Raw genomic sequence first — 14,244 nt, forward strand, 5'->3', positions numbered from 1 at the left:
AGTGGTTTAAGAACAGATTCAGTTTCTATTATGAAAGTTCTGATTATATTGACCACAGATCGTTTCAGTTTCCCAATTACTTCAAGTTCCAATTTAAAACTAATTCGCATCACTCAACAATTCCATGGCCCTACTTCCCGTTCAGACTATTTTGTCTCAATAATTCCATCTCCCTAGTTGAGACTTGGTTTTTGTTTGTTTGTTTGTTTTTAGACTTCCCTCAATTCGACAAGATTGTTTACCGGATAAACATTGAATGGATTGTAAACGTCAAGTTGGTTTGACTAATTGTTTTCATTTTAATTTAATTGTTTAAATTACGGACATAAAATTGGATGGCAGGCGGGTGTTTTTATCTCACTTACGGTATCTCGCTTACTGTCTAATCAGCCAATTTAATTTGAGTTTTACCTATTGTTTAAAAACAGAAATAAACAGAATCGTTGCTTTTAATTTGTACCAATAATTACATTGTTGGGACGGGCCTTGTGATCGATTGTAATATTTTATGAAAAGCTTTCCTTACCTTATCGGAGTTCAGTCTCCCTACAGAGGTTGTTGAATGTCATGGAACGCCATTCTTCACGCTCAAGGGCCATTACCGAGCAGTCGATTATCTTTTTGCGAGTTGTTGCCTCCACGTTTCATATTCCGAACCTCCTTGGTTTGCCGTGTGCCTTTCTGCCAGCTACTTTTCCCTCTGGCACTGATTTTGTTATGGTGTTGTATCTTGGAACGTGTCCATGATAGTTCAGTTTTCTCATTTTAACTTCTGCCCACAGTTTTCTGGACCTTTGACCTGCATCAATAAGAACCAGAATGTTTGATTTCTTTCTGGTCCACGGTACTCTTAGAATTCTGCGGGATAGATCGTGTACATATTATCTGCTATGTCGGTGCTGTAAAATTGGAGCTTCTTTTTGGTTCTTATGTGCTGATTACCACTATTATTTTGCTGTTATCTTTCCTTGTGACTAGATTTTTTTTCTTATTTCAAAATCGATGAATTAAGAGGACCACCGCCCTATTGGCAAAAAGTCTCTAATTTGAGACTTCAAAGGGGCCATTTATGGGTCTACAGAAATTGGTGGTGGATCGTGGTGATATAATGATTCATTTCTATGTTGTCAATGTTAGCGCCCCCTCCTCATTTCCCGCTCTTTCCCTATGCAGCAACACCTAGAGCCTGCTAAATCATCGCTTTTTGTGCAATCTGAAAAATATTCACCCTTTAAAAAAATTTATTTCCTGTCTCCATAATGATTTATGTTGTCTTTCTAACGTAGGGTAGGCGCATTTTTAGATATATTGATATAACATTGCGTACCATATAATTTGTCCTGGAATAAAGAACGTAGACAAATGTCTTAGTGCCCGGGGAAAAAACGGGATAAGTAAAATGAATTCTTCCTTGATGACTCAGATTCTCTCTCTCTCTCTCTCTCTCTCTCTCTCTCTCTCTCTCTCTCTTATTATATATATATATATATATATATATATATATATATATATATATATATATATATATATATAAATCTAACTCCCTCCCTCTCCTCTCGGCCAGACGGAGTTTGTTATACCAATTATATCCTGGGTTCGACCCTCACTCACAGAAATAATTTTAATTACGTTCTTTGCATTCCTTGTCTCTCTCCCCCCCCCCCCCCCCCCCCCTTCCCCCGACACTCTCTTCTGTCTTGATTTCTAATCAGCAAAAACTTTAAACATCTATTTTCCGTAGAAATTTTATAAAACCAAACTATGTCACTAGATGATGACAATTTTATCTGGAACAGGCGAGACCACGAGATAAAATGCATTGTGTTCGCCGATGAATAAATACTTATTGGAATAGATAATTTGTGAAATAGAAATGAAAAAAATTAGCGAATTAATTGAGTTGTTTTGAAGGGCTGGAAATATCAGAAGTGTCCAAGATGTGGGAGGATGAATGACCAGTGAAATCTCTATGGTTTGGAGATCTACATTCAGCACAATCATGGGAGAACGTATGTAGAAGCATATCCCGAACGCTCGAGAAAATCCACGAATACCCTTGACAAGAAGTCTTGGGGACTTTGAATTCGATACAAATTTGTTTTCTTCCCTTTACCCTACTCGTCATTGGTCATTGGATATTGTGAGAGAAAAGCTACCGAAGTAGACAGACAAAAGAAGGCACGGCACGTTTATGGAAAATATTTAAACAGGAAATTATGAGAAGCATTTAATCCTATATCACAATATGAATCGTCCATTTTGTATAGTTATGCCTGGTTAGAGAGGGGCTGGGTGGGAACATTAGACAACGCTCTCCTCCCATCCACAACCCCCAAACCCACCGAAATGTACAATCCCTCTTCAGTCCAAATTGAAGACTGTGGATTAAAAAAAAAAAATTATCAGCTTCAAATTGTATTAGTCATTCGTTCAAACTCAATTTGATAGCCAATCGGTAGTTAACAAAAAGAAAATGCAAGAATATTAATCGGACACATAGATTAAAGGGGCTAAGGTACTGAAACATATCTTACGTTATGGGAGGAAGCTATTGTTTAGCGATATTCATGTACATAATCTTTGTTAATCCTTTCGCTATTTAGACATTTTGACAGTTTAACAATATGACTGTTGTTCGAGCTATTGATTTCTAGTGCTTAACAAAACATTATTTGAATAGGGAAATGATCGAACATTCAAGATTATAATACAGTGTTTACGATAAAAATACAAATATCTAGTTTCACCAGTTAACTGCCGTACTCCAGAAACACGCGTATTTAATGATTTGATCAGAAAAGTCGTCCTTGAAATATTGATCGATTTAAATAAACCTCATCTTGACAAAATCTCTCATACCTGGGACTTCGTCAGACAGGACCACCTGGCCAAATGTTTAAATACGAGTTTTTCTAGAGTACGGCTGTGAGCTGGTTAATCAATCCTTTGTAAATATATTTTGATTATTGATTGATTTATTTTCACTGTGGTCCACCAATGAGACAACACTAATAATTTAATAAACACGGATGTCTAAACCTATATTGCTTTCGCCTGATATATGTAATCAGTAAATGAACAAGCCTTACAAATAAGATTGTAGTAAATATGACGGCGCCATCTGTTGTTGGCGGATATTAAGTTGGTCGTGATACACAATTAAATGTTTTGAAGGGTTCTTTTTATCCTCAGTAAGTGTTCTTGATGTACGTTGTATTACAGCGGATTGCCAAACATTGTTTCCTCTCTTTTTTAATACCAGAAGAAATAGAGAAAGTGTTAATCAGTGTCTAAGTGTCATTTACAGGCGAGGCGAATTAATTTGAATTTCTTGTTGACAACGAGTTGTTAGAAGGCCAGGTCTGTATTCGAAGGGATTATTTTATAATTTACAAACATAATTTTCTCTATGTCATAACCAGTCAGTTGATATTACAGATCCATCATGGTGCATTTTTTAATATGCCATGTAATTCCAGTGAGGTTGTCAATGTATTATTTAAAAATTTGATATCTTGAATTAGCTGCTGGATCCAACTTAAAATTATGGAACGTAGATCAGTTTTTGAGTTGTTCACAAGTGAATTTTCCTTTATCTTCCATTTCAGATCCTGACTGATTGTGATATTAAGTGAAGTCCACTTCATAATGTGGGCCGAGCGACGATTCTCGTCGTTGTTCTCATCACTTTCACCTCCCCCATTATTATCAATATCATCGTCGTCGCCAACAACAGCAACAATGCCGTCCCTGTCTTCAATATCAGGCAACTGCCGCCACACCCCGATGCCATCACAAACTTATACATCAACAACTCGATCCACGAGGTTATCATCCCTAATAGCCTCTTCATCTTCGTCGTTTTCTTCCTCCCCGCCATCATCATCATCATTATCATCATCATCATCATTATCATCATCATCGTCGTCGTCATCATCATCATCATCATCACCATTGTCGTCGTCATCATCGTTGTCATCATGGCTCCGGTCCGCCATACTTGTAGTAATATTATTGTTGAGTATCCATACGTTGCAAACGGTTGCTATGGACCCATTGTTGGATAGAGGAGTGGCAGGAGGCGGAGCAGCAGCAGCAGCAGCAGCAGGAGGAGTAGGAGGAGGAGGAGGAAGTAGAGCTGTGAGGGTGGACCCGAGACAGGGTAAAGCATCGAATCTTGGAAATAACCGACTCTCCAACAATGACCCATTGGACAAGAAAGTAGCAGGCTTGAAATCGGTAAGTAGATAGTTAATGCTTTGCAGGACTGAATTTTTTTTCTCTCTTTTATATCTTTTATGACTTAATATGGGGGGACGAGCTGATCCGGAAAGTCCCGAGTAAGTCCCGAGTTCGAGGCCAGCTTCAGCCTCCCCTTTTTTCTTCTCTCTTTTGGGCAAGATTATCAACCCCCAATTTGTTCACTTTGGACAACATGAATAATTCCTGTCAGCATCAGAGGTTTATTTGATGAATTATCAATATTCCTTCATCGAATGCATTGGAGACGGCATCAAACGATGCCGCGCAAAAGGTTGTATGTACAAAAAAAAATATTTATTGATTTATTTATTTTAGATATCGTGTAGACCATTGGTCCCAAAATCCCGGGCCGCGGAAACCGTACGGTCGGTGTGAATCAATGTCACCGGGCCACAAAATACCATTAACATCTCGGTCACATGAGCAGATTTTTTTCCCGTGCTTGTTCGTTTATGTTTGTGTGTGTGTGTGTGTGTGTGTGTGTGTGTGTGTGTGTGTGTGTGAGAGAGAGAGAGAGAGAGAGAGAGAGAGAGAGAGAGAGAGAGACTATTTATTCTTCTAAGGGCACGTGCAAAATACAGTAAAATTATTCAATCAAAAATTTTCTAAAATATAAACAATTCATGCCGTCTGTCTGCCCCCCCCCCCCCCCCCTTATTTGTTTTTAAGTTGTAGAATGATCAAACGTTGATAATGAGGTTGAGACCTATGTCCTTTTCTGACGAAGTACTTTTTAAAAATTATTTTGACCAGAAAAAGATGTGCATCAAATTATGCTGTTCAATTAAGATGACCCCAACTTGTCATAAAATCACCAAACTGAGACTCCATTGAACTCTCAGGTTTGATACTTTTTGACAAGTAGTTGAGGGTCATCTTAATCGTTGTCTAGCCAAAATGGACTAGAACAACTCGTGACTACAGTCCACGTTTCCACAAAGAGAGCAGTGACTGCCATGCGACTCGATATAAAACAACATACGCACACACTCTCAGAGAGAGAGAGATAGGGAGAGGGAGATATTTTATTTTTTTTAAACTGATTGTGGAATAATCTCCATGGACTCACCATACTCAATTTAAAAAACGTTATTTATTCCTTAGCAAACTATTTAGGACCAAATTCAATGTCATAAGGTACATACAAGGTCTCTTGTTAAGTTTTCTTTTTTTTTTGTGCCTAATTAATCATTCGCTGAAAGTAGTAGTAGTCCTTCGGTGCTATTAGGCCCACGGAGCTGGAGATTATCCCGGTTTCTATAGTGTGAAACGGACAATAGCAATGACTTTTGTTACCCTTTGGATTAGACGCTGGTCTATCGCAAAGTACTTTCTTCCAGGGAGGTCGGAAAAAAAACATCTGGACTTCACCCGGACTTTTTGCGTGTGAGGCGAGTGTTTTACAAACTGAACTGTCGGGACCCCATGCTCGCTGAAAGAGGGGTTGGGGGGGGGGGGGGGTTGATTTGCACATGCTCGCATGATGGTTTTGATGTAAAATTATTATTACCTTTGTCTTTGTCGAAGAAGAATTGTAAAAAAAAAAAAAAACGAACAAAAGAAAAAAAAACAAAACTGCATACAAACGTGCGTGTGTCGTTCGACATGATCGGTGTTTCTAATTTTTGCTCCAGAGGTTTCTATTCAGCGCAATACCCACTAAACGTGCTAAAAGCGCTTTACAACAGCAGCACTTGACATAGGACGAGACATGACGCCCGTTAGGCGATTTTACAATTTTATTCTGACAACGACAACGCTGTTAACGGCCAGGTACTCATTTTATACCTAAGTACAGGAAGGGAATGTGACTAAAGATCCTTTTCCGTATATTTATACGCTGCTCGGAACTCGAATCCAAGACCTTCCGACCGAAAGCGAGTGTCATACAACTAGACCACATAGCCGCACGTTAGTACTCTTGTAATATTCATTTCTGCTAGCATACGGGTACCATTTACTCTCGAGTCGAATGAATTAATAATAATATGTAAAAATGCGTTACTAAAGTGCAGAAAATTTAGGCCAGTGTTTTTGCTCTCCTGACCACCCTGAATGTTGCTGAATGTTATGCGGCTATATGGTCTAGTGGTATGACACTCGCTTTCGGATCGGAAGGTCCTGGGTTCGAGCCTCGCTCGGCGCATAGTTGAATCCTTGGAAAAGACTCTTTACTCACATTCTCTCACCGTACTCAGGTGTAAAATGAGTACCTGTCCGAAAAAAAAATGTAATATCGCCTTACAGGCGTCATGACGCGTCCTACGTATTAAGTCTTGCTGTTAGCAAGGGACCCCTTGTAAAGCGCATTGAGCACGTTTATTGGATATTGCTCAATATAATAGCTCAATATCTTTTTTTGGTTTGATTTTGTACAGCGCCACTTAGCCACGAGTCACGTCATGTTTATGGGACAGAAAATAATATCAGCAGTTGACAGATGAATCTGAAATATCTTACCGTATCTTATATTTCAGGTTTTAAAGGTACCAAAAGATGCTGCCTTCAAGGCAGGAGAAGATACAAATAAAGAGGTTAGTAAGGCACTATCGAAAACTTATTGAAATATTATTTGCTTTACATCAGATCGCCGTAAAGCGCCTAGAGCTCATATTGCATTAGGTGTTGGCGCCATATTATTGTACACTGTTTTTTGTTGTTGTCTTTGTTTGTTATTATTATTATTATTATTATTATTATTATTATTATTATTATTATTATTATTATTATATTATTATTATTATTATTCATTCAATTTCGAATTTTTCATCCGTCCATTCATTTCTTAATTCATTCACTTCTTTCACGCGATCATTTACTCGTTTATTTTGTTTTGTAAGATCATTAAATAGGACACTATCAAGGTTACTCTGTACTGTTTAGTATCAAAATGCTACAGTGATTACCCAAGAAGGCCATAGGGAAATATTTCAGTCTATGTACCATTTCTAAAATATTCATCACACATAGGTTTGTTGTTGGATGAAATAATGGCACAGTGCTGGGACCACATTTACTATTACTTTCATCTATTAGGCCATCGACAACACTCAGTGAGGTTTGACTTGATATATTATGACTTTTTTTCAATCCAAAACACGGTACCAGCCTGGTAATTAATGGACGCCACAAGTTGGAAATTCACTCTTCAATTATTCCATTATTGTTGTCCTTGTTGTTTTTGCTGAGGCTGCTATCATCATCAACATCATTATCATCATCATCATCGCCGATATCCGACATCGTTGTCAGGACTTGTTGTTTTCATTGCTTTCTCCTTTGTTTTTATATATATTTTTAAAATTTTAGCAGCGCCATATCTATTCAATTTTCTTCCTTTTGTTTCTCCCTCATTTACTTCTCAAATGTTTTCTTTCTTTCTCTTGATATACTATCTCCAGATCATGGCACGAAATTCCAAAGATCAAAAACTCCAAAACAATGACTCCCTCTTGAAGCAGCTTCAGGATCACGAGAAGCAGAATAATCTGAAACAACAGGAGATGAAGAATAGGGAGCAGCAGAGACACCAGAGGCAACAGAGGATGGACGAACAGCTACAACAACAACAACAGCTGCTGCAACAACAGCAGAAAAGGCTGGATGAGGATAAAGTTAGACGAGAAAGACAAGAGGTATGTTGTACACTTTAAATTTTTTGAAAATTCAAGTTCTGATGGAACAAATAGACCAAGGGAAATTCGGGAATTTTTAAAACAAGTTAATAAATATTGAAAGTAAATGGCATCGCTTGTCTAAAGTGAAAGACACGAGTCTAAAATATTCATTGCTAAAGTGATTATCTCTTTCCAAGTCATCTTTGCTTTTGCAAGATCTTAAAAGACTGTCTTACCCGTTTTCCTCTGAGGAAATCCATCTCTTGTGAAAGATTCCATTTGATTTACATTTAGATAGAATTGGATGCGCTAACTAGTTGATCTCACCGGCTACAGGAAGTCATTACTCTATAACTTTCAGAATGTGGGACAATGGGGCAGAATTTAATTTCTGAAGTTGAAGGGAAAGGGCAAATCGTCCACTTAATTGTTAAAAATATTTTTTTGTCAGAGAGAGAGAGTCCACTGTCGTATACTTTACTGAATATCTAAATCTCTATGTAAATCAACATCAACGTTGTCTCAACTGGAAGCTTGTCAATGTTGAGGATAATATTGAAGTGTTTTGATACTCTTTGCATGACTGTGTCTTCATTTGTAGTTTTCACAGATGTTTCTGTCTGAGCCCTATCTGTGTTTGCAACTTCCTAACTATGACAATACTGAAGTCTTGTTTTATCGAAATTGTTTTGTTTTTGTTTTGTTTTTATTGGGGGGAGGACAGTGGTTCTTTGGGGGGTTTGGGTTTTGTTTTTGTTTTTTGTTTTTTTTTAAATATAATTTGTTTTTGTTTTTTCAATATCACTCTAGCAAAGAGAACAGGAGCAGAAGTGGTTGATAGATATGCAGAGGAAAGTGGCTGAAAAAGCGAGACAGAAACAGCTAATGGGAGGACAAGACCTAATTCCCAACATCAACATCAACAAACCAGCAGACTTTGTAGCCCCTCTCCAAAATAATCCCAACAGCAATAGTCACAATCTAGTCAGAAAATCTGGATTGAATCAAAATAGTGTCAACAAAAATATAGCAGATGCTGTTGCATCATCAGAGCGTCGCAATGCTGGTGGAAGTGTAATCACTGCTAAACCAATGGCAGATACTGGCGGTGTTGGGGGTAGGGGATCATTTCTATTGGAACAAAATAGACAGCAAGATGCAAAAGCTGCCCCTGCAATCCAAATGGTGGCTGAAAGCGATAACAAAAATGACAAAGATAACAAATTGGGTGGGGTTGCCAATAATGAATTTCCCAGACTGAACAATAGAAGGCACAATAAGGTCAATAATGATAATTTGAATAGCAATAATGGAAATATAAATATATTCGACACTAATAAGAATAATGATATTAATAACAATAAAAATGACAACCAGAATATTCCTGCTATTAATAATAACATCAATAACAACATTGATGTAAACAGTGTCAACAACAATAATAATGGGGCTAGGAACAATCAAGATAATGACATGGATCTGGCCTATAACGTCAATAAAATGAAGAATCTCAATGGGAAGGACTTTCTTAATGCTAACAATATAAACAACAATATCAACAACAACAACCCTCCACCTCGTGTAGAGATCCCACCTATGGGGGGAATCAATATCAACTGGGACTGGGAGGATTTCTCCATCATGTTTGACAACTACGGGGGTGCCGAGATGAAGGTGAGACGTGCTCCACATGCCAGCACTGGGGAACCATGGCCCATGCCTCAGTACTATGCCAAGAAGGATAATAAGGTAAGACAAAAAGGATGAAAATAAGTATATGCCGTCAACTGGGGTAACTTTGCCTCAAGGGGAAACTTTGCCTCTTTGCCATTTGGAGCATTTTGAATTATCTCAGCTTTGTTGCAGTTATTATACCCACTAAAAGAGTTGAATTTTTATCACAGGAAATAATTTCTACAGAACTAAACAATCTCTTCTAGGCCCAAAATTGAAGAGGTAAAGTTTCCCCTTTAGGCAAAATTACCCTTGTCGACGGCAATTGTGACTGTACAGGTTCCAGAACCTGAGTTGTTCTCCTGCATTGGAAAAACTGAACATGTGAATCAACACTTTAAGTCTTGCATTATCCATGCGTAAAACTAACTATGAATTATTTTTTAAAAAATGTTTTTGGTATTGGATTATTTAAATCAGGCTGTGAGATCCCTTCGAGATGTTATATAACTTGCTTTTTGTCACAAGCTTTATCATACAGTTAATCAAATAGTAAAAGTTACAATTTAATTCTATAGCGTTCAACTTCAACATAAGCCACATAACTGCTTTCCACTTAATTTCATTCATAATCAGCATCAGGTCAAGACATTTCCTCTTTCATTCTACCCTTCACTTTCTTGCTATATTGCAATAACACATTAAAAACACACATAAAACACACTTGCATTCGTATTCATATACTAATAATAATATTATATATATATATTGTGCGGCTATGTGGTTTAGTGGTATGATACTCACTTTCGGATCGAAGGTCATGGGTTCGAGCCTCACTTGGTGCATAGTTGAGTCTTTGGAGAAGGCTCTTTACTCACATTCTCTCACCGTACTCAGGTGTAAAATGAGTACCTGGCCGTTAACAGCGTCTCTGTCCGAAAAAATTGTAATATCGCCTAACAGGCGTCATGTACCGTCCTACGTGTTAAATGTTGCTGTTGGCCAGGACCCCTTGTAAAGCGCTTTGAGCAAGTTATATATATATACATATCCCAGAACATCCTGCAATTATGTACAATACTTGATTTTAAATTTGAGTTTTAAAAATGTTGAAATAAAATACTAAACCCCTTCTTGTTTGAACTACAAAATTTGGCATGATGCGCCTTAACAAGAGCTCTATCAGAATATTTAGAACAATATCACCATGATTATAAAAGTATAACTTAACAAAAAATATTGAAGTCTGTCAGTTAATTGCATCATGTAAAAATTCTAGTTAAAATGTACCTCTCCTTTTAAATGATCTTCTTATTCTAAGTCTATAACTTTGGTTCATACAATATAAGGACTTGTAAATTTGGTTTTATCATTTTTATTTTAAAGGTCAAGTTATGTAGGTGTGCGTCACGAATTATACATAGAGGTGCTCAGTTACTAGAAAAATCTCTATATTTCGACTTATTCATGAAATTCTCTCTAAATACATGGAATCACTTTTTCACGATTTGCTCAGGGTTTGCATTTTATTTATACATTTTGTTGTACAATAAGCTAAAGCACAGCAAAATACAATCAGTCTTTCCACCTTTAGACAATATGCATGTATATCTATTATGTTAAATATGGCAATGGTCCTTTTTTTTTTTAATTTAGGGTCGGGGAGGGGGAGAGAGGAAGGGGCAGCTCCTTTTCCCATCTTTCCTGCTTTTTTTTTTAGGGGTGAGGGGAGATAGATGATCTGTATTAGGCCAATAGTTGCATTCATAGATAATGGCATTAAATTTATGATGATTTTCTCGAATTTTTAACAGGTGTACAAGATAGGTCGAGATCTTCGATTTGTGCCTACAGGCCACACCTGTGACATTCTAGAGGAAGCCATTGCCAGACATCTCCAACGAGTACTCAGAGGATCCGTGGAGGATATGTATGACAATTTGCAGCATGCAGAGGGATCGAACATTGGAGACCCCAGCCTCAAGTACGAGACTGACGAATACCTCAAGGCCCCTACCATCAACAGGGTAGAGTTGAGAGTTCGTAAAGCTTGTGCAAAGTACCCATCCCTGGAGTCAGATGAATCCTGTAAGTGAATCTAGTTAGGATATTTGTAACGCACCAATTCAAAACTGTATTATGTTGGGGTTATATCAATACTGAAAATGGAAGAGATGAGACTTTTGTCATGTTGATATCTCTTATTGAGGAGAGTGAATACGATGTCTCAAAGATCAGGGCAATGAAATTCTTATTTTTTATTTTAATTTTGATTTCCCATCTTGTTCTATATCGGGTTCACTCGGACATAATACCAGGCAGTGGGTCACATTTAGGGTTAATGGCTCTTTATGACTAATCTTAGACTATCAGGTTAATCCTTATTTTATTTATTTTAAGATTATTGTAATTATTTATTTTATATTTTTAGGGGGAAATATTTTGAAATAGGTAGGGTACAGTCCTTGATAACTATTAGTGGAAGATCCTTGAACTTGACTCATGACAGAAAACATTATTATAATACATCATGTTTCTGTTTATCGAAAAAAAATGTGGAGATCAAACATGTTGGATTTTAGTGAAAAACAATCTGCCTATCAAAACAACAGCATTTCTTTAACAACTTGTTACTTTGGCATTCTCTGCACATCAGAGCCAATAAGAATGATTTAAGAATTATGTTGAAATTTGGCATTGGTGATCTTCCATTGAAGATAAGAAATTCATGGTTCAGATCGCATAATGCTGCTTAACCAATATCATCGTATTTGTTATTAATTTTCAAAACAGCCACCATGATATGGTATTTTAGAGTACTAACTTTCTGGTTGTTTTCTTTTTTTTCCCCTTCCTCCTTAGATGATTTGGTGGTGAAGAAGAAGAGAACGTTTATTTATGCCAATGAAATCTGGGGTGTGTTGAGAGGCTTGGAGACCTTAGGTCACCTGGTTTGGAGAGGCACTGATGGCATCGTGAGTACCTTTTTATTGGGATAGTGACTTGAAATGATTTTGGTTTAGGTTTTATGGTTTTTCAGGCTTTGATGGTTTCTTTATAAAACTAGGATCACTGAAATAAAAAGAAATGAAGCCGTTTCATTTTACATAACTTTCAAAGTGGTCAGACCAAAGCTAATGACTGGAATTAAATATGAAAAAAATACATATAGAAAAGGGATTGTATGTGTGACTTGTAATTTTTTGTTTTTTGTTATGACATTTCCAGAGCTTTTACAATTCCATAGGGAAGAGAATTTATAAAAGGAACCCTTCGCAATATATTTATGCTCACTCACTGTTATTAAATCTTGTTCTAATGCAAATGTGTGAGTTTTAATACATGTTTGTGTTTTTGTTTTTGTTTTTGTTTCTTGACATACAAAATAGCATTTAAAAGTTTATCCATCATTATAAATACGAATTGAGGATAATCAATATTGATGGACTTGAATTTCTAGCCTTTTTGAAATTCTAGAGAAAACAATTTCTAAAATCAGCACACTGACTTGCAGCCATACAAAACACAATTCAAATGGCGATAATTCTTTAAATGCCATACTGTTTTGTTTTTTTATTATGTCAATATACTCAGAATCATAAACTTTTCATATAAAATGAGGTGGAAACGAGATTTGAAAATAATTCTGATGCCTTGATTATTGAACTTTTTAATTACTGGTTTGTTTTGAATATGTATAGTTTTCTATTTGTCTTTGTCATAACATTTTAACAAGTATAAAAATGTGATTCTTTCAAAAATTACAAAAATCTTTTTGTCATCCCACCGTCCAGCTGTACATCAAAGAGACTGTCATCAGTGACTACCCTAGATTTCCACACAGAGGTCTACATATTGATACCTCCAGGCATTTCCTCTTCAAGGAGGTTCTCCTTGACATCATGGTATGGACTTTTCCATATGTATATATGATACAGTAGCCCCTGGGCGGAAATTTTCCAGCTTGAAAATTTGTATTTTTCTGTGCCTAAAGCTGTTTTCCAACTAGGAGATTGACATTATTTTTGTTTTGATGTCTTCTTGTAGTAATATCGAATTATAGTCCAAGTTACTATATAATGTGACTCTACATTTTTTTTGCTTCAATGTGATACATAGTATATTATATCAATTTAAAGACGTTTTAAAAATTTTTTTTGCAATATTTGTAAATTTAGGGTGTATCGAATGGTGAAAATCATGGGGAGTTGAATGGGCTGTCAAAGCCACTCAATCTCTCCTTAAAAGGATTGCAAGAAAGAATTGATCTTTTAAATGTATCACTATACGCCCATACCTAATGTTTTTTCTTTCCATCAAGCATTTAACAAGTTATTTTTATCATGCCCAATAACACATGCTTTGCGAGTATATGTTTTTGCACAATAAAAATATAACGAGTTTAATAAATACAAAGAAATGAAAGAATATGTTTATTCCACCCCTCCAAGTAAGATTTTAAAATATTTTGTAACCAAATGGTATCGTATTAGTACTTCTTTTCTCCATTATTTGTATCTTTCTCCTTCTGCTTGAATGATGATTTGACCCAAAACTAAAAACGTTGGATTTGTATTAATGCGCAGCAAATTTATTTATAATTGCCAATCAGTTGTCTTTTCCACCTTATTTTACATCAATAAAGTGTGCGAAAGTATTCTGCAATTGTTGAATAAATTTTTTATTCAAC

General features: G+C 36.4%; 1 protein-coding gene across 3 annotated transcripts in view; it reads left to right on the forward strand.

Annotated features, from left to right (window-relative positions):
- LOC144977155 (uncharacterized) overlaps positions 1 to 14,244 on the forward strand; it is a 115,664-nt gene that overhangs the window by 88,297 nt on the left and 13,123 nt on the right. For all 3 annotated transcript variants that reach the window (XM_078922021.1, XM_078922022.1, XM_078922023.1), the window contains 7 exons: positions 3,609 to 4,239; positions 6,741 to 6,797; positions 7,665 to 7,898; positions 8,691 to 9,629; positions 11,369 to 11,642; positions 12,417 to 12,529; positions 13,349 to 13,459. In XM_078922021.1, the coding sequence (XP_078778147.1) occupies positions 3,649 to 4,239; positions 6,741 to 6,797; positions 7,665 to 7,898; positions 8,691 to 9,629; positions 11,369 to 11,642; positions 12,417 to 12,529; positions 13,349 to 13,459 (2,319 nt within the window). In that variant the 5' untranslated portion in view covers positions 3,609 to 3,648. The remainder of the gene's footprint in view (positions 1 to 3,608; positions 4,240 to 6,740; positions 6,798 to 7,664; positions 7,899 to 8,690; positions 9,630 to 11,368; positions 11,643 to 12,416; positions 12,530 to 13,348; positions 13,460 to 14,244) is intronic.

This window comes from Berghia stephanieae, chromosome 7 (assembly GCF_034508935.2).
Source record: "Berghia stephanieae isolate SIO BIC M18660-M18661 chromosome 7, UCSD_Bste_1.3, whole genome shotgun sequence".
Lineage (NCBI taxonomy): Eukaryota > Metazoa > Mollusca > Gastropoda > Nudibranchia > Aeolidiidae > Berghia > Berghia stephanieae.